General features: G+C 39.9%; 1 protein-coding gene across 1 annotated transcript in view; it reads right to left on the bottom strand.

Annotated features, from left to right (window-relative positions):
- SRGAP1 (SLIT-ROBO Rho GTPase activating protein 1) overlaps positions 1-25,327 on the bottom strand; it is a 331,212-nt gene extending 305,885 nt beyond the window's left edge. The window contains 1 exon segment of the mRNA XM_020990183.2: positions 24,274-25,327. Coding sequence (XP_020845842.1) covers positions 24,274-24,340 — 67 coding nt within the window. The 5' untranslated portion in view covers positions 24,341-25,327.
- Between the last annotated feature and the right edge of the window lie 880 nt (positions 25,328-26,207).

The raw sequence follows: 26,207 nt of genomic DNA, 5'->3' as shown, positions 1-26,207 counted from the left end.
CTCCTTTCATCCATGAACAAGGACACAGAGGTCAGTAAGATTCCTCCAACTATAGTACTAATTTTATCTCTTTTACCAGTCTTTCCTTTATAGTTTTAAGACATGTAAATTTCACCATAAGCTTCCTCATCAAATAATCTCATGAGACAAAAATAAAGTATCAACTCATGGTTTAAACATCAGAATAAACTAAATCCTACTTGAGCTGGTCCATGAACAATAGTTTAAAAAAGAGAGGGCAGTTTTCTGCATTTCAAACTTTCAAGAAAAGGAATAACACAATAAGTATGGCAGCAAAAATGTCTGTCTTTCATAAGAGAAAGCAATGAACAATCTACTAATATTTTGATTATTTGGACTTTAAAGCCCCACATTAGGTAATTTAAAACCTTTCACAATTATTATTCAGGTCTGCATACTGTCTTCTAACTCTCTCTGTGTCTCTGTGTGTGTGTGTGTGTGTGTGTGTGTGTGTGTGTGTGTGTGTATGTATATATGTGTGTGTGTATATATATATGTATATATACACACACATACATACCCCCAACTACATGTTAAAACAATTTTTAACATTAATTTTTTTAAAGTTTTGAGTTTCAAATTCTATCCCTCCCCCTCCCTCCTCTCCCTCTCCACCCTCCCTGAGATGGTAAGCAATCAGATAAAGGTTATACATATGCAATCTCTAATCCCTTTTCATGGAAGGATGAATCCTAGCCAAAAACAAATCAGAATCAGAGACTCTTAAGTGTTAGATGGGACCTCAGAGTCCGTGGATTTGAATTCATAGCTGAACAAAGATTCCTTCTCTATTATCATACCAAACAAACCTTTGCTTTGAAGACCCCATAGAATCCCAGGATTTGGGAAGGGCCTTCAGTGGCCATCTAGCCCAAACCATGCCTGAGATACCTGACAAATAGTCATCCACCCTCTGCTTGAAGATTTAGAATAAAGGGAAAGTCACCACTTCCCTAGGCAGTCCTCTGCATTTTTGGTCAGCTCTAATGTTAGGAAGTTGTTCCTAACATTCAGCCTAAATTTGACTCTTTCTAACTTCCACCCATTACTCCTAGCTCTTCCTTCTGGTGCCAAGCAGAAAAAAGTCTAATCTTTTCAAATACCTGAAAACAGTTATCATGTTCCTCGCCCTCCTAAGCCTCTATTCTTCAGGTTAGACTTCCTTGTTTTCTTCTACCCGGCCCTATATCCCATGCCCCCAAAGCCCTTTACTACTGAAATTGTATTCCTCTCATCAAGTTAAAGAGATTTCAATGGCACAGTGGCAAACACATGTAAGAAAACAGGAGAAATCTGAGTTAGGTTTAAGAAAGAACTTTCTGAGAATAAGGCTAGCTTGCCACTGTCACTAGCTGAAACTGCTTGATAGTCTATGCCTCCAAGACTTGAGTTCTGCCTAGAGTTTTTATAACACAATCAGTCATCTCTTCGGAACAAAGGTATGGTCACAACAGAAGAAAGGAAATAGCTCGGGTAACCTGTGGAGGTTTCTCCCAGATCTAGAAATCTATTTGAGTTAGTTAGCAATAAATACAACGTATAGCTATTTTAAAACCTCAAAATTATTTTTCCATTTTCTACATCTGGACAAGACAGAATTATGCATTCAGTAGCGTGTAAGACTAACTACTGTTTCTCTCTATTTTGGTCAGCAGATGAATTATTTTTGGCAACTCTTAATGAACAGCCAGAGGAGATTAATGGCAAAGCAATCTACATCCATAACTGCAATCATGCACACCAAAGAAAAGATAATTCATTAGACAGACTAAGCTCCAGTTTCTGTAACAGAGATGATGCAACACAGGGAAATAAAGGAATACTTTCAGCCAAATATCCAATGACACTTACCAACGTCAGGTTCTCCTAAGCACTGGGCCCAAACAGGACTCTAGCAGTTTGCAAATGCATGATCTTTTCATTGCTATCATAAGATCATGGATCCAGACCTGGAAAGGGCCTCCCAGACCACCTAGTTCCAACCTCCTCATTTTAAAGATGAGGAAACTCCTTTAAAGTGACTTAGCTGAGGTTAGGACATACATGAACTACTGAAATGCTCTTCTGATTGCTACGCCTGCCTTAAATATCACCCCACTGCAGTCTATCCTCCACTCAGCTGTCAGTGATCTTCCCTAAATGCAGGTCTGATCATTCACTGGCTCCCCTGCCCCCTACTTGGTATTCAACAAACTTCAGATTTCCTCCTGAATCAAATATAAAGTCTTGTTTGGCTTTCAAAGACATTCACAATCTGGTTGCTACCTTTCCAGTCTTTTTATACCTTCATATCCCCCTGCTACCCCCCATCCCCACTCCCACCATGTACTCTTCAATCCAGTAACACTGGCATCCTGGTTGTTCCTTGCACACAGTACTCCATCTCTGGACTCAGAGCATTTTCACTGGCTGTCCTCCATGCCCAGAACTCTCTCCCTCCTCATCTCTGCCTTCTGGCTTCCCTGGCTTCCTTCATGTCTCAGCTAATGTCCCATCTTTGGCAGGATGCTTTTCCCAGTACTCGTTAATACTAGGAGTGCCACATCTGAGATTTCACTGAATTTATCCTGTATCTAGGTTGTTTGTCCATAGCTCTTTGCATGTTGTCTCTTCCATTAGATTGTGAGTTCTTTGAGGGTAGGAACTGGTTTTTATTTATTTAGATATTTTTGCCTTTCTTTCTTTGCCAGGCATATAGTTAAGTAGGTGCTTAATAAATGCTCCTTGACTGACTGACTGGCTGTTATGACCCTAAGCAGGTCTCTAATCCTCTCTGAGACCTGGTTTCCTCATCTGTAAAACAGATGTAATAGAAGCACCTACTTCAGAAGGGTTGATATGATATAACAATGGGAGCGCTTTGCAAACCTTCAAGCTCTATATAAATATGAACTGCTATAATTGTCACACAATCCATTTGTAATAGTTTAAATGTCAAAGGATGCACTATAGTAGCATTCTGAAGGAAATCCTCCCTTTCTTCTAAGTCTGACTCTCTCTATGTCTCTTCTCCCTTCCCGCTTCCCCTTATTCTCTTGCCAAACTCTGACCAGGAAAAACAACTGAAAATGTAGAATTAGTCACCAGCCTGGATTTGGTGCTTTTAACATCTTTATCTCATTAGCGAAAACAACTACAACAGTAACATATTAGATGGAGCTGAAAAGAACAGGCATCAATAATATTATTTTGAAAAGTGTCTGACTGTTATATATCTGGAGAAAATGATAGAGAAGACACAACAAACCTCTTCCAAAGTGCTCCAATATTTGGCACTGAAGAAGGTTTGAAATCAATGAGAACAGCCAATCAGCATGGCTGCTATGAATCCTCCTAACAGCACGAAGTTTCTGCTACCCAGATCACAACAGTGGGGGAGATGAGCAATTCATCTGAGTGACCAGTTCACACACATGATTCATTCTTTTTTCCCAGGGTAGCTAACTATATATATGAAAGACAATCATCATCACTTCCTGGAAACTGCCATCTGCTAAATCTACTGTATTTTTTTTTGTAATGAGGAAGACAATGTTATTCCTTCTTAGAGGTACATTTGTTTCACACCGTCTCGAAAACATGAGCTAAGATATTTTTAAACATTCCCCTATTATTAAACATAAAATATCTCTCTTTCCTATCTATACAAGTGCTGATTTATGTTATATCCCATAGCTTTTTCTACAAATGCAAACAGGTTTTAGTCCTTAAGCAAATTTAAAAACAAAAAAATCATAAGATTTGCATATTAAAAGAAACGGAGAAGGCAATGAACTTGGTAGGAGTTTGGAGCCTCTGGATTCCGCCACTATTAGTTGGATTCCGCCACTATTAGTTAAGTGAACCAGAACAAAGCACTTATCTCTGGTCTTCAGCTTCTTCATCAGCAAAACTGAAGAGGATGGGGGGAGAGGAAATAATAGGATCAATGTTCTCATTTAACAGACAAGGAAATGAAGTCAAGAAAGGTTAAGAATTTTGTCTAAGATCACACGGGTAGCAATTGGCAGATCCTGGATTTGAATATAGGTGTCTCCTATATTCCTATAGATGACTCCAAATGTGATGTTCTTTCCACAATATCGCACTAGTCTAGCAGTTCCTTCTAACTCTAAATCTGAGGGCTGACTCAGTTATTTAGTGCATTCTTTCATGTGACTGCCAATACTTTGCAATTCTTCTGAGAATTGTTTGTTTATATCCTTTGACCACTTATCTATTGGTGAATGGCTATTAAATACATATATAAACATATATATATATATATTTATACAAACATAAATATGTACATATACACACACATATAAATGATGTATCTTGGATATCAAGCCCTTACCAGAGAAATTTGATACAAAGATTTTTTCTTTCCCCATATGACCATTTCCCTTCTTATCCTATGCATATCAATTTTGTCTATACAGAAGCTTTTCAATTTCAAGTAATCAAAGTTAACTTTATCTTCTGTAATTGTCTCTATGCTTGGTTAAGAATAAATCTCCTATCCATAGCTTCGAGTGGTACATGATCTGTTTCTCTTCTAACTTTTTTTAACTGCATGATCTTTAATAGTAAGGTTACATATCCATTTAAAATGTATCATAGAATATGGTATAACGCACTGGTCTAAGCCTAATTTAGGGCAGCTAGGTGGCACGGTGGAGAAAGTGCTGGACCTGGAAGTCAGAAGACTCGTTTTCCTAAGTTCAGATCTGGCCTTCAGACACTTAGTAGCTGTGTGACCCTCACCAAGTTACTTAACCCTGTTTGCCTCAGTTTCCTTATCTGTAAAATGAGCTAGAGAAGGAAATGCCGGGGCAGCTAGGTGGCGCAGTGGATAGAGCACCAGCCTTGGAATCAGGAGGACCTGAATTCAAATCCGGTCTCAGACACATAACACTTACTAGCTGTGTGACCCTGGGCAAGTCGCTTAACCCCACTGACTAGCCAAAAAGGAAAGAGAGAGAGACAGAGAGACAGAGAGACCCCAAGTGGGTCACAAAGAGTTGGAGAAAACTGAAAATGACTGAACAACAACTAAGCCTAATTTCTGCCTGACTCCAGTTTTTCCATTTTTTTTAACCAAATAAATTTTTCCTAGGTGATTTATGTTTCCCACTTTATTAAAAACACTGAGTTACTGAGTTCCATTTTTTCAGATTCTCCCTTGTCTAGTCTGTCCTATTGATCTATTTTTTTTAACCAATAACAAATGGTTTTGATGACTGCTGCATTATAATACAGTTTGAAGTCTGGAAGTACTATTCCCCTTTCATACCCACTTCATTTTATCATTTCCCTAGATATTTTGTTTTTCCCAATGAATTTTGTTATTATTTTATCAAGTTCTATAAGGTATTTCCTTGGTAACTTGATTGGTATTGCATTAAAAGAAAAATTAATTAGTAGTGTTATTTTTAATTACTAATTAATTGGCATGGCATAGCCATAAGCACTGGGTTGTTCTTTATTTCTTTAAGGAGCATACTGTAATTGAATCTATAACAGGTCTTTTCATGTTCTTTGGTAGGCCAATCCTCAGATATTTTATGCACTTTTTAGTTATTTGGGATTGCCCTTTCTATTACTGCTTCATGTGTTTTGTTATATTATATAAAAATGCTAGTGGATTTTTTTTTGAGGACTTATTTTGCAACCTTCAATTTGGTGAATCTATTAATTATCCCAATTGGTATCTTTGCTGATTCCCTAAAATTTCCCAAGTAAGCCAACATATCATCAGCAAATTGGAATAGTTTTATCTCCATTTCACCTATCATTATGCCTTTAAATTATTTTTCTTGTCTTATTGCTGCTGGTAGCACTTCCAGAACTACATCAAATAGTGGGGAGACAGGGTAACTTTCCTTCATTCCCATATTTATTGGAAAAGGTTCTAGTGTATTCCTGTTGCATATGATGCTTGCTTTTGGTTTTAAAAAGAAGCATTTTATCATATTAAATAATGGTCTTTGGCTGACACATTATATCAGTAACTAAAATGACACTGAACAGTTGACCAAGGAAACCACAAGAGTTTGAAGTGTGCTCATAGTTGTCTCCATTACATGCAAAATCCCTGAAGGCAAATGTGATCATTAATTGTAAGACACTTTGTAAAATTCACATTTACAAAATAATAAAATTGATTCAATTTAAACAAATGCCTGTTTTTTTAGAGTTTTTAGCATAAAAGTGTTGTACTTTGTCGAAGGTTTGGTTTTTCCCCCCTGTGTCTATTGAAATGATTATGTGGTTTTGGATGTTTTGGTTTTTAATATAATTAATTATGTTGATTGTTTTCCTAATGTTGAATCATTCTCACCTCCTTGGTACAAAACCCCTTTGGTCAAAATGATTTTTTAGATAAACTGCTGTAATCTGACAGGATTTAGCTTAAAATTTTTGAGTCAATGGTCATTAATACTGATCTATAGTTTTCTTTTTGTGTGTTATCTTTCCCTGGTTTAGGCATTAGTTCTCTACTCGTCTCAGAAAAGGATTTTCATAGGGTTCTTTCTCAAATTTTGAGGATAATTTGTGAAGTATGAGTACTACTTGTTCTTTAAAAGTTTGATAGAAATCTCCTGTAAATCCATCAGAACAAGGAGTTTTGTTTGTTTGTTTTTGTTTTGCTGTAGTAGTCCTTTACAGCTAGATCTATTTCCTTTTCTGAGACTGGGTTATTTAAGATTTCCAGCTAGTCTTCTGATTATTTGGTTATTTTATATTTTTTAAAGCAGTTCCTTATTTCTTTTATATTCTCAGTTTTGATAGCATATACCTATGCATAATATGATCTGATTATTCTTTTTATTTCTTCTGATTTTGCTGTAATTTCACTTTGCTCATTTAGTATCTTCCTGATTTGATTTTCTGCTCTCTTCTTTTTAATCAGATTAGTTAAGGGTTTATCTGTTTTCTTAGTCTTTTGAAAGAATCAGTTTTCAGTTTAATTTATCTTTTCTATGAGATTTTTTGTTACCAATTTATCTATGTCCCCTCTAATTTAATTATCTCCTCTTTGTGCTTTTTTTTAGGTTTATTGGCTTTCTAATTTTTAAAATACATATTCAGTTCATTAATCCTCTCATTTTTTTTTGCTATTTTGTTAATGTATGTTTGTAAAGATATAATTTTCCTTAGAGGATGGCCTTAGCTGCACCCTACAATTTTGGTATGTTGTTTCATCATTATCATTTTCTTTTGTATAGTGATTGTTTCTGTGATTTGTTCATTGACCCACTCATTATTTAAGATTTCATTGTTATATCTCCATTTGTTTGTAGTCTCTGAACCAATTACTATTTTTATTGCATTATGGTCTGTAAAGGATGCATTACCTATTTATGCCTTTTTTACATTTCTTCGCAATATTTCTGTGCTCTGTAAATGGTCAGTTTTTGTAAATGTTCCATGTGGTGCTGAGGAATACTGTATATGTATATTCTTTTGCTGTCCCATTTAGAAGATTGATAAACCTTTCAAATCTAGTCTCTCCAGCATTTTGTTCAGTTCCCTATTTCCCTTTTTTTTATCTTTCTGTTAGATTTATCCAAAACTGAGAGGGGGATGTTAAATTCTCCTGTCACTATTGTGTTACTGTCTGTGTCTTCTTGTAAATGTTTTCTCTATGAATTTAGATGCTAAAGCATTTGGAGCACACCAATACGTCTATGGTTCCTTTCAGCAAATATATTTTCCTTGTTTTTATATTTTGAATGCTTGTTTTTGTTTTGTCAGATAGCATGACTGCAACTTCTGCTTCTGTGGATTCATTTGATGATAATTTTTTTTTCCTGTGCCCTGTTTTATTTTGTATATGTCTTTGTTTTTTTTAAGTGTGTTTCTTGTAAGTAGGGCTTAGGTTTTTTTAATCCAATCTGTCATTCTTTTTCATTTTATTGGATGGTTTAATACATTCATACTCAAAGTTATGAAAGTTAGGTTTATATTTTCCTCTGTCTGTCTCTACTATTTGTTTTCTTTTTTTTTCTAAGTTATTTTTCCCCCTTCTGCCGCTGTAAACACAGTACTATGTTCCTTCAGTTACTCTGCCTTAATCTTTTTTAAGGTGGCCCTGTTCCCACTACCTCTCTTCCCCTCACCCTTAATCCTGTCCTTTCATCTGTTACTCTTTCCCTTTGGGGTTTTGCTTATTAGTTCCTTTTTCTCTCCTGGAGTTTCATCTAGTTCTATAATGCTTCCCCTCTTTTAACTCTTCCTCTCCTCCCCTTCAACTAGTCCAATTTACTAGTTTTTTTTTTAATTTTGTTTTGCGCCATTTTACAAAAAGGATCTCTCCTATTCTCTTCATTTTCCATCCCTTCTTTGTATCTACTCTAGATCCTCATTCTCTGATTCATGACCCCTACTCATTTTCTGACTGTCCCCTCTGATGGGGTTTCCTGGGAGACAAGGATCTCAAAGCATCTCCACCTCCCACACTGCACAATTCATGGTTTACCAGCCTTGGTCTCTGCCGTAAGTGACTTTTGGCCATTCGGAACTGGTGCCAGCTGCTGTGCCCTTTCCATCAAGCTTAGCGGAATGCTTCACAGAACACAGCATATCTCTCTCTCAATCTCTCTCTGTCTCTCTCTGTCTCTCTCTCTCTTGTCATGGTGTCCTGTTCCAGTGCTGGTGCTACAAGTTATGGCCTCTACGAGGCTTTTGGTCCTGAAAGGATGTGGCCATGTAGGCTGTCTATCATAGCCTGGGCAAACTTCTCCAGCCTGAAGCCAGGGTCTCCATAGCAATGGAAAGAGGGATGGGAGTTTGGGAGTGGGTTTTGTTGTAAGCCTATATGAAGTCTTGGGTGTACTAGTATAGTATAAACTCACTATCAATAGCATGGAAGGTGGGGGTGGGGTGCTGAGTAAGCTCAGGGTCAATGAGCATCAATTCATGGGTTTTGTTTTTCATTTGTTTTTCTTTCAGAATCTGGGTGTCCCAGACCATGGAGACAGTTGCCTTATCTTTGATGCAAAATTTCCATTTTGGAGATGTTTGGGAGGTTGCAGGTATTCTGAGAAAATGTCTAATCCTCTATCTTCTTGCTTTTGTGACCCACAAATTCCCCTTCAGCTTGCTTTTCAAAGGACTTCACTAGGGTATCTCAAATTATTTCACTTTCTTTATTTTCTCCTAAAAATGATCCCTTTTTCCAACCCCTTGCAAGGTCATATGCTATTACATATCTAGGACCGAGGTGTCAAATTCACTGGGTGAACCAAATTTAAATGTAATTGGGAAATAGTTATCAAAATAATAAAAATACACTAAAACATAACGTTAATATGTGGTTTTTAAAGTCAATATGCAGCCCACAGGAATCCTTCTTATGGTTTAGATGTCCTGTTTCTATTTGAGTTTGATACCACTGGTCTAAGACACCCCTTCTACCAAAATTTACCAAACCTTCTCTCTTTTATCACTCTCAATAACTCCTGGAATTTCTATTTCATCCTCTGAAATCTTTCAGATGATAGAGGGGCTAAACCATTTTAGATTACAGAACACCTGAATCACTTCCCCTGAACTGCCCAAGTCTGATGATAAAACTTCTAAGATTTTGTCCTTATCTTCACTATGTACCACCATCCCTAAAACATATTTTCCTTGAAGAAATTACTAGAAGAATGCATGATGTCATCAATGTGGCCCTCAGCAATGCAGACTGCAACCCTGTAAAAATACAATTTTCATGGGCTGCTGTAGCTCCCCCCAAAATTCAACTAGTGATAATGATCTTAATAATTAACAGCTAATGTTTATATAATACCTATTATGTACCAGGTATTGTGCTAAGTGCTTTATAGATATCAGCTCATTCCATTCTCAAAACAACCCTAGGAGGTGGGTGCTATTATGATTCCCATTTTACAGATGACAAAACTCAGGCAAGCAGAGGCTAAGTGACTTGCCCAAGGTTACACAGCATGTAAGAGTGTCTAAGAATGAATTTGAACTCATGTCCACCAGACACCAAGCCCAGCCCTCTATCCATTGTGCCACCTGGCTGCCCAGGTGACCTATCTTCTTGTAAGGAGTCTTCTCCTAATTCACTTAGACTGGTTTTCAAATGATATACATACTATTCATTGTTGGCCTCATAATCAAAGCTTTTCTACCCTGCTTTTGTTATTGTTGTTGAGCCATTTCAGTCCTGTCTGACTCTTTATGACCCCATTTTGGAGTTTTCTTGGCAGAGATACTAGAGTGGTTTGCCATTTTCTTCTCCAGCTCATTTTACAGATAAGGAAACTGAGGCAAACAGGGTTAAGTGATTTGGCCAGGGTCATACAGCAATTAAGTATCTAATCTTGCAAGAACCAAACAGAACTTCAATTCTGCTCTATAGACCCAAGGTGCCCTCCATATCACACTAATACAGTAGAAGGGCCCTTGAATTATACATAATAGAAACAACTTCCTGCCCTTAACGTATCAGTTTACTGATACTTTAACTTCATTCTACCTCATGAATATTCTACAGCTGTAGCTGCATCAATGTACCAATCTTTAAACGTAAACTTCCTGACCAGGACTCCATGTTCTTCTCCGTTAAAGGTAATAAACACTTTTTTATGATGATAAGTATAAGGAGAAAGCCAAAGTCTCATGACAAAGGTGACCTTAGATTCTCTTGGTTATGCCCAACAGAAAACAGACTGTGCCAGGTTCAACCAAGCTAGAAGGCTCAAAGAATGCACAGGTCTATTGCACTTCTATCGTCAGAGGCTCAATCTCACTATATTTGAGGAATTTCATTACCAGGTTGGCTATAGGGTGACATATATTTCAACAACGGCAGTTATAAAAAACTTTCAGTTATAATAGCCCACAAAAATCAGAAAGTTTTTCGATGGCTGCCATGGCTGAAATGTAGGCTGCAGCCAATCCTTGTAAATGACTACAAAGAGAGGAATTTATATTTGATTTTAGAGGTAATAGACAGCCAGAAGAGACTGGGAGCAACATGGGATACCTCTCATTTTATAGGCAAAGAAACTAAGTGATATTTGCCCAAGAGTGTACAGATAATTTGTGACATAAGCAGGGCTAGAAGCCCCTCTGACTTCCTGATTTCTTCTAAAATTCTGTCAGAATTCAAAGACCCCAAATTATTGTCATTTCAAGGACTTCTTTTCTCAGAGTAGAAACTGTATTCACTATAAAGTTGATGCCATGGAAACTAGTCCTCACTCAAACAGCATACCTGCTCTTTTTTTTTTTTTCTTGAGATGTCCTTTGAGAACTGGAGAACAAAAATGATGTGGTTAAGACTTCATAGGGAACAAGAACAAAAAATTCCAACTAAAACTCATCTGTATCTTTCCAAATGAGTTTAAATTGCAACAGTATCCTCACTTTCAAAAATTGTGTTTAATGGTACTATATCTGTCTGAAAATGCTATTGGACTCTCATTATTAAGAGTAGGGTCTCTCAACTTTAGAGCTAATGCCTTTGTACTCAAAACCACAGGGTACACACTTGTACAGTATTTTTCTCATATCATTACTGGCCAAAAGAAACAAAAAGAAGTATTCATTTGGATGACATCTAATTTTGAGTTTTAAGCCCATTTAGCTTTATATGATGCTGTTAGTGGCAGTGGTGACATAGTGGATACTTGCTGGGTCTGGAGCCAAGAAGACTGGGGGAGGGGCAGTTCAAGACCAGCCTAGCACACTTACATGCTATGTGACCCTTGGCCATTCGCTCAATGCCTATGTGCCTCAGGCAATTCCCCAAGACTTATCTACTAAGTCCTAGAAGAACTGCCAACTGTTGCATTCACAGTGAAGAGGGAGTTCTGGAACAATCGCGTCCTTCAGGGATCTGCATTTTCTGATTGTTAGATAGAAGTATGTCAGTAGCTATGGCTGAAATGACTGTTCATTCCACCACACTTATAACTGAGTGAAAGAGCAAACAAACAAAACTAACAAAAGTTGGTTTCATTCGTAAGGGGAAGTTGGTTAGTTACTGTCCTTCGTTCTCAAAGACCAAAATGACATCACTATCTTAGAGTCAAGTTACGGTGTGTCTGACTGGCTGATCAGACTAATGTGAGCTTGGAATGCTTTACCATAGGTAAGGCACAAATAGTCTTTGTCAACACCTGGGGTGGGTTCTCTAAATTTGCACATCTAGGGGGAGGCATTATTTAGGGGATGCCTGATCAGTAAAGCCCATTGGATGAAATAGCAAGATGTACAAATACAGTGAGATAAAATTATGTCCCCTCTCGGGCACGGAATAGTCTCATTAGCAAGTTCTAAGGATTTGCCCTTTTCAGATCCTGAATGGTCCCTTTTTACCTGGTAAAGGTGGTCAGGTCTTGAGGAGCCACTTGCATGTGAAAGTCAGTCCAGAAACTCTCTGGAAAATTGGCAAAAGATAAGAATCCACATGACTCATTATTTTTTTGGATTTTAAAGTTTCAAGTTAATTGGGGCAGAAAGGGCGTATGAATCTTACATCAGATTATGAGTCTGGCTTTTGGACAGCCCATCAGGAGGATCGAAGGGTATCTCCCACATGACAAAGCATGACCTCCCCCTACCAAATATAAAGATGGTTATTCAACTTGCATTTTAACACTTTATTTGATCCAAAATTCATTCAGGTCTTCTAACTCCCTTTTCCCCTCTAGCAATAAGTAGGCAGTACCTCTTTTTAGAACACACAAACAACTGCATGAGAACAGAAAGAGCATGGTTTTAAAGTAATGTGGTTCATAAGAACTCAGATGTTTGAATATAGTAAAAAAAAAATATGACATAGGGCAGTTACAAAAGAAGTTATTTGCAATGACACATTCATCCATGATAAGGTCACTGTCACCTCCTTTGTATCCTTCCAAGTAACCTACCTTGCTGGTGCTCACTGGCTATAACTTAAAACCCTGACAGGTGAAACATTCTCTACCAAGGCAGCCAATGGGCACACCCATACACATACACATGCCAAGTCCCTTTTCTTCCTCATTTCTCTTCCTAATTCCAATTCCTCCCTCCCCAAAAAGAGAGAAGTGTTTCCCACGGGGGGGGGGTGTGCGTGCGCACGTGCTGCATGACTTTTTATTGTTCTGGCAACAGAAGAACACTGCCACTGTCTAAGCCATCGCACATATGTAATACCAAACCACTTCCCAAAACCCTGGACTCTTTACCTTCTGTTATCAATAATGCTCTAACCATCTCCTTCCAAAACCAAGCAGGAAGGGGTCAGTATCCTAGGAGAGATAGGAACCTTGAACTTGAACATCATCTGGTACGATGTACAGCAATTTTCATATCTGTATTAACTCTCACATTGCTTTCATTGGAAGGTTTCCCTACCTGGACTCTGCAACGCTTTAACAAAGGCTTCTATGCCTAGCTCTTAAGCTTGATAAAACTGGACAAAGTGAAGAAAAAACCATGACTGGGAAAAAATAAATTACTATTAAAAAAAATAAGAACCATGAGGGATGGAGGATATGACACATTTAATGTTCCACGGTGGTTTGCAGGGGAATCCTCCAGCAATAAATATCAGTATTTCCCCCAGCTCATTAATAAGCTTTTCTAAAACTGCCTTAATTTGTTGAGAAAAAACAACCCTGTCTGCACTTTGTACCGAAATAAATATTCTTTCATGATGTGTCCCTTGCAAAAATTTGAACCCTGCTGGGGTAACTGACTCAAATGACTTTCCCCTATCCATGTAAGATCTCCCAGTGTCATCGTGTGGTCTCTGTAGCTTATTATCATTGTTGTCTGCATCAGAATATATTAAACGAAGAAGAGAGGAAAAGAACAGGAAGCTTTTAGAAAGGACATATTATAAGCTTAATGGGCACAAAAGATGGATGCTTTCCATTGTTTGGCATGTATTATGCCACAACTGTGAACTTGCTGATACTGATGTTACTTTGAAAATAACTGTACCCAGAGTGGTCAGAGGTGGAAACTCTTGGGACTTTACTGTAAAGCACTGCCTAGAATGGTTTGAAGCTGCGCAAAAACCTTTATGCTGCGAAGTCAGCAATACACCATGCATGGGGGACAGCACCGGTAGCCCAGGAGGAGTGCTGATAGTGAAGTAAGTGGATGTGACTGTTGATGGAGCAGACAGCCTTCCAAAGGTAATGACAGGATCCTCTTATCTCAAGATTACTCCTTGGGCTGTTCTCCTTTAAACAGGAAAGTTTCCCACCTAGCAAAGCCCGGTCCGTGGTCTCATATGTCTTGAATAATGAGGGCATTCTAGTACATGAATTGGCCATTCCAAAGAATGACCTTCACCTGAGAGCAGAACTAAGGATGACTTTCTGATCCAAGACTAACAAAATAACGTGAGGTTGTCACAATCTCCTTCCTTCTTTCACAACAAATTCCTCTGAGCACTACAGGAAACCCTAAAATGTTTTATGATTAATCTTAATGTCACCATCATCAAGCGTCCATGAGTCTGCAGTGTTGGAGATCAAGGAGTGAAACCGCTTCCCTCTCTTTTTAAAGAACCAGACATTTTCCCAAGTAATATCTGTACAAAGGTTTAAATGATTCTTTTGTGCTGATCCATGGTACTGGAAAGTCTAAGAAGACAGTGGTGAGCTTCTGTCAGTACTGGTGCAGAGGATGCTAAAAGCCCCATCCTGATTCTATTACTCTTTCATGGCACCCAAAGGTGACCCCAGTTCATGCCCTTGTCCGTTCATTCAATGATTACTCAATTAGACATTATGCAGAGACTTCAAGGTGGTGGACTATGGAAGGGCCAACAGATTTATAACTGGTACCATGCTTTCCATGATATCTGGTCTTCACAGTTCCTATGATCACTTCTCATGTGTATGTATGCGTGTATATATACATATATGTGTCTTTGTGTATATACACATATACACACATATACACATGGATATAATTTAGCTTTTCATAATTTTGTAATCACAAATACTATCTTTCCTCACTCTGAGGAATGTAAATGAATTACTATAGTTATACACACATATAGACATACACACACATACACATATGTGTACATACACACACCTGTTTCTGCATAGCTGTCTTAATAAGGAAGGCCTTTATCTCCTTGTTAGGATTTTGTGTATTGGAAGTTTCTCCTCTCACCATGGAATCTGAGTCAACATTTCACATTTAGAAACCCAAGGGGAAAGAAAACATAAGTACCTCCAGGAGGTGTGTTTTGATTCATCCCTTGAGAAAATAAATGAAGACAAGTTTCCTGGCACTTGCCACATAACTGGCATATATCCCATAAAGGTTAATTGTCCTTTGCTTTTTGCTTTCACCCTTAAAACAATCCAAGAATGTCTCTCCATCTTTATCCAATAACAACTTCACAGATAACGTGTCCATCTGGGCCAGGACAGTGCTTTAGTATGTCACATCACAGATAAGACCTACCATATCCCCCTGGTAAGCTGGGTACATTTGGGAACATTCCACTCTCATGTGCTCATCCCTCTCAAAAAATTACTGCACTCAAAAGCAAAGATCTGAAAGGAGAAATAGCAGATAACAACTGGCTTCCCCAAAACAGTGATCAGCTCTAACACTCATCAGAGATGGAAATGTTCAAATACAAAAAGGGAAATCTGGGAAGCCATCTTTGGACCTGTCATACCACTACCCCAATCAGACATGGATTTAGAAGGCTGCAGCATCCCATCCCATCTCCAGCCTTTCTGAGGCCTTAGTTGGATATACATAATACACTTTAATAAATCTCCTTTTGGACATGTAGATCTTATGCATGGGTTTAGTTTTCCCCTCCCCAGAGGAACAGAGTGAAAGGATTGAGAGACAGAAGGATAAACAGGGGTGGAAATAGGATGGAGGGAAACATACAGGTAGTAATCATAACTGTATAGATGAACTCATCTGTAAAATGGAAGTACGTAGGAGAGTGGATTAAAAACCAGAATCTTGCAAAAACTGGGGCAGAGTTTTTACAGCAAGTTTCTCTGATAAAGGCTCATTTCTCAAAAATATAGAGAATGGAATAAAATTTATAAGAATAAGAGTCATTCCTCAGCTAATAAATAGTCAAAGGATACGAACAGGCAGTTTACAGACAAAGAAATCAAAGCTATCTATAGTCATATGAAAAAATGTTCTAAATAATTTCTGATTAGAGGAATGCAAATTAAAACAACTCTGACATACCATCTCACCTACCAGATCAGCTAATACAACAGAAAAGGAAAATGAGAAATGTTGGAGGGGATGTGGAAAAATTGGGACATTAATGCACTGTGGGTTGAGTTGTAAACTGATCCAACCATTCTGGAGAGCAATTTGGAACTCTGCTCAAAGGGTTATAAAACTGTATCATAAACTGTCTAGTGGACATTTCACTTGTAGGGCTGTACCCCAAAGAGATCCCAAAAAAGGGAAAGGATCTCTATGTATAAAAACACTTATGGCAGCTCTTTTGTTGTGGCAAAAAACTGGAAATTGAGGGGATGTCCATCAATTGAGGAATGGCTGAACAAGTTGTAGCACGTGATTGTGATGGAATACTATTGTGCTATAAGAAATGACAAAGGGGGATGCTTTCAGGAAAACCTGGAAAGATTTATATGAACTCAAGCAAAGTGAGGTTAGCAGAACCAGGAGAATATGTACAACATAATAGCGATATTGTATGGTGATCAACTGACTTAGCTATTCTCAGCAATACAATGATCTAAGATGAAGAAAACGGTTTTCCACCTCTAGAGAAAGAACTGATAGAGTTTGAATGAAAATTGAAGCATAATTTTTTAACCTCCTCTATTTTTCTTGGTTTTTTTATGGTCTATTTTCTTTTGCAACATGACTAATATGGAAATATGTTTTGCATGACTGCACATGTATAACCTATATCAAACTGCTTGCCTCCTCAATGACGGAAGAGAGGAGGAAAAGAGGGAGAGATTCTGGAACTCAAAATTAAAAAAAAATAAATGTTAAAATTGTTTTTACATGTAATTGGAAAAAAGCAAAATACATTTTTTAAGTTTCCTCCTCCCCAGTACAGACACAGGTTGCCACGTCATCTTTCATCTGGTGATGTCTTTGTTGTGATATGAATTGAAATGGGTAGGAGAAACTAAGCAAGCCTCACTTTTAAAAACTCCCTGAATTCAAGGAGTCTTTATTTCAATGGCTGTCATAAGAAACACTAACTTAATTCCTCAGCTGGACTCAACCATGTGCTTTTGCTTCATGATGGCTTTGCTGATGGGGTAGAGACAGAAGAAAGAAATCCCCATCCCCTTAGCACCCAGCTAGAAGTAGTCAAGAGTTAGAACCAATCCACAGTTTGATTCTAACCAGATAGGTAACTTCACTTTCAAATTCTCAGTCCCTAGTCAGAGGACAGAGAAAAGCTAGATCCATAGACTCTATACTTGGAGGGAGTTTCCTAACCCTTATAAATGCAAAGGAACCAATTAAAGTCTTATATCCTTTACTGAGAGGATAAGGGAGAAGCAATCAGGTGGTGTAGTAGATAGAGCACTTGGCTTGAAATCAGGAAGACTCATCTTCCTGAGCTCAAATCTGGCCTCAGACATTCTCACTAGCTGTGTTACTCTGGGCAAGTCATTGACCTTGTTTGCCTCCACTTCCTCATCTATAAAATGAGCTAGAGAAGGAAAGGGCAAACCACTCTAGTATCTCTGCCAAGGAAACCCCAAATGGGTTTTCTTTCTATCTATTGCTCTATCACCTTTTCTGTGCTTTAAAGTACAAATTTCTTTTGCTAACAATTAGGAAAAAGAATACTATCAGGTCTTTCTTAGCATCATGAAGAGTTCAACATAACTGAAAATGACTCAACAGCAAATCTTTACTGCAAACTCAAAGCCTGAAAGTGACACATCTTTACAACATGTGGCCCTTCACTAAGCTCTCATTTTCTCTGTAACCTTTTCATTAGGTTGAGTGAGGGATTCAATTGATCTTGGGTCCTTTGATCTCTCTCTCTCTCTCTCTCTTTCTCTCACACTACACACACACACACACACACACACACACACACACACACACACACACTTCACGTCTTGATTTTTGCTGTTGTTTTGGTTTGAACCTGTTATTTTACTAGCATAAGAAACTCCCAATAACGCCCTTTCTTACCAATGTAGATGGGCAATTCCCAATTTTTCTAATTTACCAATGATCTCCTCATTTCCATATCAGATGTCTTTTTCTCAGTCCTCATCCTTGACCTCTCTGTAGCATTCGGCACTCTTGCCCACCCTGTCCTCCTGCATACTCTCTCTTCTCAGGGTTTTCATGACACATTCTTCTCCCTTGGTTCTCTCACCTGGCTGCTCACTCTTTGCAGTATGGCTCTTTTTCTTTATGGTGCCCTTAAGTCTAGGTGTGCTCCAAGGATCTCTCCAGGATCTTTGTCTCTTCTCTCTCTTCCTTCTCAAGGCAACCTCATCAGTGGCCCATGGATTTAACTCTCATCTCTCTGCAGGTGATCTTCAAATCTATATATCCAGAAAGTCTCCAAAATGTCTGTCCTGCATCATAAACTGTCTAGTGGACATTTCAAATCAGATGGCACATAGACATCTCATCCCCAAGTCTAACCCTCCTCCTAACTCTTCTATTGTTGTTAAAGTCACCCTTATCCAGTCTTTGGCATTATCCTCAACTTCTCCTTTTCCCTTCCTCCCTTATCCAAACAGTCGCTAAAGCCTAATCTGTTTATCTCCTTGACATCTCTCATATCTGACCTCTACTCTTGGCCATTCCCCTAAGTAAGCCCTCAACAACTATTTTTAAAAATTTAATTTATGGAATAAAACAAGCATTTCCATAACCACATAATAAAAATGATTGCACATGAAACTGCAAATCTACTATACACAACATACTATTCCTTTCAAATATACAAAATTATCATGTACATTTCTTTTTTTTCCTTTTTTTCTCCCCTACTCCCCATTCCTGCCCTAGAGATGGCTACCATTAGACACAAATAGGTGTATATACACGTAAAATTATTCTACACATACTTCTATTTATGAGTTCTTTCTCTGGATGCAGACAGCATCTTTCTTCATATGTCCTTTGTAGTTAATCTGGATATTTATAATAGACAAAATAACTTATTTGTTCAAAGTTGTTCTTAAAAAAAAATTGTTGTTGGGACAGCTAGGTGGTGCAATGGATGGAACACCAGGCCTGAAGTCAGGAGGACCTGAATTCAAATCCAGTCTCAGACCAAACACTTGACATTTACTAGCTGTGTGACTCTGGGCAAGTCACCTAACCCCAACTGACCAAAAAAAAAAGTATACGTTGTTGTTACTATATACAATGTTCTCATGGTTCTCCTCACTTTATTCTTCATTATTTTGTGCAAGTCTTTACATGTTTTTCTAAAATCACTGAATTTATCATTTCTTATAGCATAGTAGTACTCCTTCATAACCATATACCACAATTTGTTCAGCCATTCCTCAATTGATGGGCATCCCTGCAATTTCCAGTTCTTTGCCACCCAAAGAGAGCTGCTATAAATATTCTAGAACATACAGGCTCTTTTCCTTTTCCCCTAATCATCTGGTCTCTCCTTACCCCAATACAACCTACACAGAGAAGCCAATATTCTGTTAAGCACGGGTCTGACCAAGTCACTCCCCTTTCTCAATAAAGTCTTGTAGCTCCCTATTTCTCCCTGAATAAAATATAAATTGCTCTGGTTTTTAAAGCCCTTCACAACCTGGCTACAATCTACCTTTGCAGTCTATTCCCAAACTTTCTAGTATAATAAACTGACCTTCTAGCTATTTCTCATCCACGATACTTCATTTCTCATCTCTGTACTTTTGCAATTAGTAAGCAGAAAGCAAGATAAATATGAAATGGCCTCAGTATTACCTCCACTTTACAGATGACAAAGCTGAGGTTCAGATACAGGAAGAGACTCTTATAGGACACAGTGCCAAGAGGTTCATAACAAGACACAATGGAACATGTTCTGGAGTTGGGGTCAGAGGACCCAGGTTCACATGTAAGCTCTTCCTCTTACCTGTATGACTTTGGGCAAGTCATTAGAATCCTCTGGGTCTGTTTCTTCATCTATAAAAGAAGGATGTTAGACTGCATGACCTTTCAAGTACGTTTCTAACTCTAGTACTCTATGATTCCATGACTGTCAGCCTACCTCCACCTTCGGAAAATAGCATTCCACTGGTTTTTATGTGTCTCACTTGTTCCTTTTCGGTGCATGATGGGAAAAAAAAAGCGACGACGACAACAACATGTTAATGACACAGTAGCTTTAATTTCTATATGGAAACCTGTGGCATGATCTCAGGCCATATCAAAACGAACTGGCAGGTCTTCATGTTCCATCTGCTCCTAAAAAGTACTATTTGTATTCCAGACCACAGAGTGGTTCAAAAACAACAGATTTTTCTTGGCAGTTCCTGTGCATAATGCATAGAGATGAGTATAGAGCTACCTCTGGAAAAGTAGTGGAAAAAAAAATAACTGTCAGTTCATAGCAACTATCAACTAGCTAGTTGAAGCCATTCACAACAAACACTACCTCTCTGCCATCAAGTCAGTGGCACGAAGGTTCTACCCATATGTGCCACTTGCATTGTTGAGTTCCCATGTGTGATATGACTAAGTTCTGCTGGGGATACTGCAAATATCACATGGATTACTGAGATCCAGAGATAAAACTCAAACCTTGTGTTAGCCATTAGTTTCAATTCCTCTTCTTCCAAGCAACTTTTAACTGAATTGTTAACAAGGAGGATGATCAACTGGTTGGCTTCTCATCAATCTTTCCAGCCAAAATTGCTTCTTCCTGGCCTATATTCAGGTATCTCTTTACTTTGGGGAAACATACTGTTTCCCTAAGGTCTATGTTAAGATGAAAATGTTAGATATAGCACACTAAGGGCAGGAGAGATATGGGGAGAAAGGCTAGTTAATAATTAATTCAAATCAATAAGCATTTATTAAGTGCCTACTGTGTCCCAGACACTAAGGAGACAAAGACAAAAATGAAATAATTACTACCTGCCCCCAATCAGCTTACATAGGTGGGGGGCAAAAATCAAATGCATAACACAGGCAAAGTAATTTCTACATGGGAGGGTACTAGCAACTAGGGAGTGCATGATATGTTTCTTAGAAGAAGGGGTACTTGAGCTGAAGTCTGAAGGAAAGCAGGAATTCTAAAGACTGGAAGTAAGGAGGAAAGGTATCCCACATGTCACCATTGAGACAAAGACACAGAGATAGGGGATGGAATATTATATAATGGGAACAGCCAGTAGGCTAATTTGTGTGGGGTGTAAAGTGTGTGGAGGAGAGTAATATGCAATTAGCCGAGAAAGTTGGGCTGGAATTAGGTTGTAAAGGGCTTTAAAAGCCAAACAGAAAAGTTAGTTGTTTTTTTTTTTTCCTACAGCCACAGAAAGCCAGTGAAGCTTCCAGGGCAAGGGAATGGCATAATAAGAGCCATGATTTAGGAATATTGGTTTGGCAATTGTGTGGCAACTGAATAATAAAATAGAGAAATTGGAGGTAGGGAGAGCAGTTAGAAAGATATCACAATAGTTTAACCAGGAGATGATGAGAGCCTGAACTGGGGTAGAGGCTGTGTGAGTGGAGAAATGAAAACTATTGTGGAAGGAGAAGGGCCAAGACTTAGCAATCCATTAGATGTGAGAACTGAGGGAAGGGAAAAGTCAAGGATGGCTCCGGGGACAAAGATACTCTTAACAGAAACTGGGAACTCTGGAAGAGAGATGGGAACTAGGGGGTTCAGATAATGAGTTCTGTTCAGACATGTTGAGTCTGAGATGCTCAATAGGCAGTTAGTAATGTAGGACTGAAGTTCAGGAGAAAGAAAAGGGCCAGATATAACCATCTGAGAGTCATCTGCATATAAAGTTGAAAGGTGAACCCATGGGAAGTCAATGGGATCACTGTGAGAGCCAGGTAAAGGGAAGAGAAGTGAACCGTGGGATCCAATTAACATAGCAGGTAGAAAGAGAAGCAATGAGACAGTTGAGAAGGAAAATCAGGAAAGAGTAGTACTATGAAAACCTAAGAAGGAAAGGTTGCCTAGGAGGAGAAAGGGTGGTCAACGATGTCAAATGATACAGAGAAGAAGGATAAAAATTAAGGGAAAAAAACGCCATCAGATTCGGTAACAAAAATAATTACTGACCTCAGGGCAGGCAGTTTAAATGGAATGTTAACCCTTCCAGTCTGGCTTCATATTAATGTAGTTTCATTTGTCATCTCCCTGATGGAAAGTAAGACCCTGAGGCACTGAGGGTATAAGACTAGCAAACTTTGTCAGGAGAGGGAAAAATCTGGAACACAGGGCCCCCCCCCCCCCCCGACAAGAGAAGCAGGCCAAGATGAGATGGCATCCTTGCCAAACTAAATGGTAACCCTGCAAGTACTGGCAGAGAAGGTTTGTCTATTAAAGACAACTTCATCTACTCCACAATCCTGCCTGCAGCTGGCCATGAAACATAGGTTCATAATAATGACAGGTACTACAAAGGAATGTGTTCAAGGCTGCTTATGCTTTAATGATATGAAAGATATACATTTGTCTTGCTTTGATATTTTTGGCACCAAGAAGCCAACCAGTGGCCTTGAAACAATGGTTTTAATCATCTGGATAAGAGGTGCCATATGAGTCTTTTCAAACAAGGCCTTGATTGTAGGCAAGTGATCTACGATCCTAAAGTTAAATTAACTAAAATAATACTCAAAAGTACATTCTGGTAACTAACACTACAGCAGGGAGACCAGATTATTTTATGCTTGGAGATGCCTTGAAGGGAGCCAGTGGGAAAAAAATGAACAAATAGTGATGACAATGATGCAAAGAAGAGTAAGCCCTACATGAAAAAGAAATCCCAGTGGAGTTCATTTACCTATAAGAAAGTTTATTTGGCCTCTATTTTAATAGAGAAATATGAAGAAATAATTTAGTTGAAATTATGTTAATACTGTAAATGATCATAATTTCATACTAGACAAATATCTGTTTCCTTGCAAACATTTAAGATCACATATGTTTAACACCATCACAGAACTGATTTAGCATACACTGATGAGAAGCTTCAAACATCTAATAAGTCACAATTTCTGATGACCATCCCAAGTTGCCTTAGATTCATACTTCCTCCACCAAGGTCTCTTGATTGAATTCTAGCCTTATTTTCACAACTTGCCTGCACAAAAGAAAATGCATGCTTCTTCTGCCTTTGCTCCAGACAAGTAAAAAACTAAATTTCTAACTGGCCGTTTCAAGAAGATTCTATGGGAAGGGCAGGTAAAAGAGAATGAGCTTTAAGAACTTTGTACTCAAAATTCCAGAGAATAGCAGCTCTCTCTAGACTCCACCCATTGTCTTGGTCAGGAAAGGTATCTCAAATAGACTACAATAGCAATGAAGGAAAACACACAAATCCATATTTAAATACTTCAACAGCAACAGCAACAACAAAACACTTTTACTGAAATAAAAAAATGTTTAGAAGAAAAAAAAATCCCTCACTAGGTAGGTGAAGCAGCCATCGAAAGGAAAATTGCTTAATCAACCCAAATGAGGTTATGCTGTCTACATTAACTGTAATGTATAATAAGGGATCTGAAGGTAATACTCAAATATCTGAACTCTAATTTTACAAGCAAGTACTTCCAGCACACGCTAAAACAATATTACTGTATAAGTGTGAAAGATGGCACTGTATCCTGGAACATTTATCAGGGAGTCAGCTTCTATTAGTCTCTCCTCAGTCTAATTGCCATGCATTAGGCAAGCTTTTTTTTTTTTAAAGGGGTAGTTAACCCTTAATCTCTAGGGAAAAAAAATCACCCCCACCACAATGTTAACATTTAGAAACACAAATAAACTGGGCAGTCACAGTAACACCCCTATGCCTGCCTCCCATGTAAGTTATATGGTTGTGGGAAATGAAGTTAAGCCCATTATTATTCCTATTTAAAGTGGGAAGCCAGCCCGGCAAAAGCAATCCTCATTCCCAGTTCTCTCTGGGTCTAGCAGGACTCAGAGCAGCCCTGTACAAAGCCTAGGGTGTAGCGTCTCCAGATCCCTTTGCCAACCTCTTTGCAATGCTGACCCGCAAGTTAGAAATTAAACTCAGAGAGCACGGTGACAAAGAAATACAGGAACGCACACAAAAGGAAAGGTAGCCGCTCCCCCGCCCCGCTTACCTTTGACTTGACTTTCATACTCCGCTATGATCTCTTTGTCCTTCTTGAATCTGCTCGGGGTGGACATTATCCAGTCGTTCCGGGGGGGAAGGGGGTTAAAAAACGGGCAAGTTCTGTTCAATGGTCATAAACCCAGTGTCCTCGGAGAGGCAGAGAGTTTTATACTCCCACACGCCGGGGTTCCCAGCAGCAGCACCAGCAGGAGGTAAAAGAGGAAGAGGACGAGGAGGAGGGTGCGAGGGAGCTGGAAGCCGACTACTAGATTAACCCAGGTGCTGGCACCATCTCCTCCCAGGCTGGGCTGCCGTATGCAATCAGATGGGGAAAGGAGAACCGGGGGGCTTGAGGACCGAGAAGTGTGGCAAACTCCAGCGGGAGAGCCTCCAGTAGGGGGGCGGGGGGCGTCTCCCACCTCCGAAACCCCACCCCGGACCCTGCCCACTTCCTCTACAGCCGCCGGGTCACGCCGGCTCCCTTCACCATTGTTAAACCTGGCCCTAGAGAACGCTTGCATAGAGTTCCCCGGAGGTTTGGAAACTGAGCCAGGTAGCTAGTTCCCAGCCTCCCCAAGTTGGAAAGAAGAGACGCCTACAGTGGAGAAGGGGCCCTGCTTGCCATCCACCCCTCTCTTTCCTTGCAGGCTAAGCAGGCACCATCTCTGGTACTAAACTAGTCCCGATTTAGTTGGGGATGCTGCCGCTGCCGCCGCCGCCGTCTCTGCTTTTTCCTCCCCCGAGGAAACACTGTTGCTAGTGCCAGGGCAGGGACGAAAAATGAGGATGAGGATAAAGGCAGAGCCAGGCTCCCCAGCGGCGCGCTCTGCCCGAATCAGATTGCAGCGGCCACAATCTGGAGAGAGCGCAGAGTGCAGAGCCTAGTCCTCTGCTTCTCCCGTCTACTATGCCGCCGCCTTATTGTCCTCGTTCCCTTTTTCCCCAGTGCCCCAGCGAGGCCGCGGGTGACACATGTACACGCACACACAGCAGGGGGAGCCCCGCCTCGGGTTGCAGCAAAGTTGCTTGCCTTCGCGCGCGCGCGCGCACCACAGAACGAGCGAGAGCCTGCAAGAGATACACGCCCTGCAGCTGCGCCTCCCCTCCGGGCGGCCCGGGATGAGTGCGCGCGCGGACGCGGCCGCCAGCCTTCTATGCGCGGCACAGCAGCGTCCTCCCAGGTAGGCAGTGGAGCAGCAGACAGGCGGGCGGGGCGGACGACGGAGCTGAGTGAGGAGAAGGGAGGCGAAGGAGGCTGGCGTTGCCTCCCATTCCCCACCCCTCCCCTCCAATACGCGAGGACACACAGGGCTTGCCGGCGAAGATGGATGGCTCCGGTGGCCAACCGCAGCCCAGCTTTTCTCGCCCAGCCCTACGCCCTCCAGCGCCGGTTTCCAGCCCGGGGAGACGGCGTCTCGGTTGCGACTCCTCGGTGGCTTCCGAGCCCTGGGAGCTTGTGATGCATGAAACTGGTACTGGCCGGGGGTGACCGGACGGCGCCGACTGTCCTTTGCTCGAGGTATAGCGAACTGCTGGCTGGCTTCAGGAGACCCATCCTGCAAAAACCCAGCAAAGAGAAAGTCTCCAAGTGTGTTAGGCAGAAATATAGTTCCAGGGTGTTGCCCCTCTCTTCTCACGTCTTGTCTCTCAGCGCCTCGAAAACAAAGTTACAGGATCTCCTAGTTGAAGGAATCTCTGAAGGTCAAACGGTTCGATCAGTATCTGAACATAAATCCCCTCAATGAGTTATGAAGATCCTCTTTAACGGGAAACGCACTGCTTCCAGCGCTTAAAAAAGTGGCTGACACATAGTAGGTGCTTTATCACTGTTGACTGATTGATAGCTCTATGAAAATTCCCATTCCACGTTGTTGGAAGTGTTAAGTAGTTTTCCATCCATTGGTCTTAGTTCTGAGACAAATAATCCCTCTTTCATGTGAC

This window comes from Phascolarctos cinereus, unplaced genomic scaffold (assembly GCF_003287225.1).
Source record: "Phascolarctos cinereus isolate Bilbo 61053 unplaced genomic scaffold, phaCin_HiC Scaffold_1;HRSCAF=81, whole genome shotgun sequence".
NCBI lineage: Eukaryota > Metazoa > Chordata > Mammalia > Diprotodontia > Phascolarctidae > Phascolarctos > Phascolarctos cinereus.
This window is presented reverse-complemented; position numbering and strand designations above follow the sequence as displayed.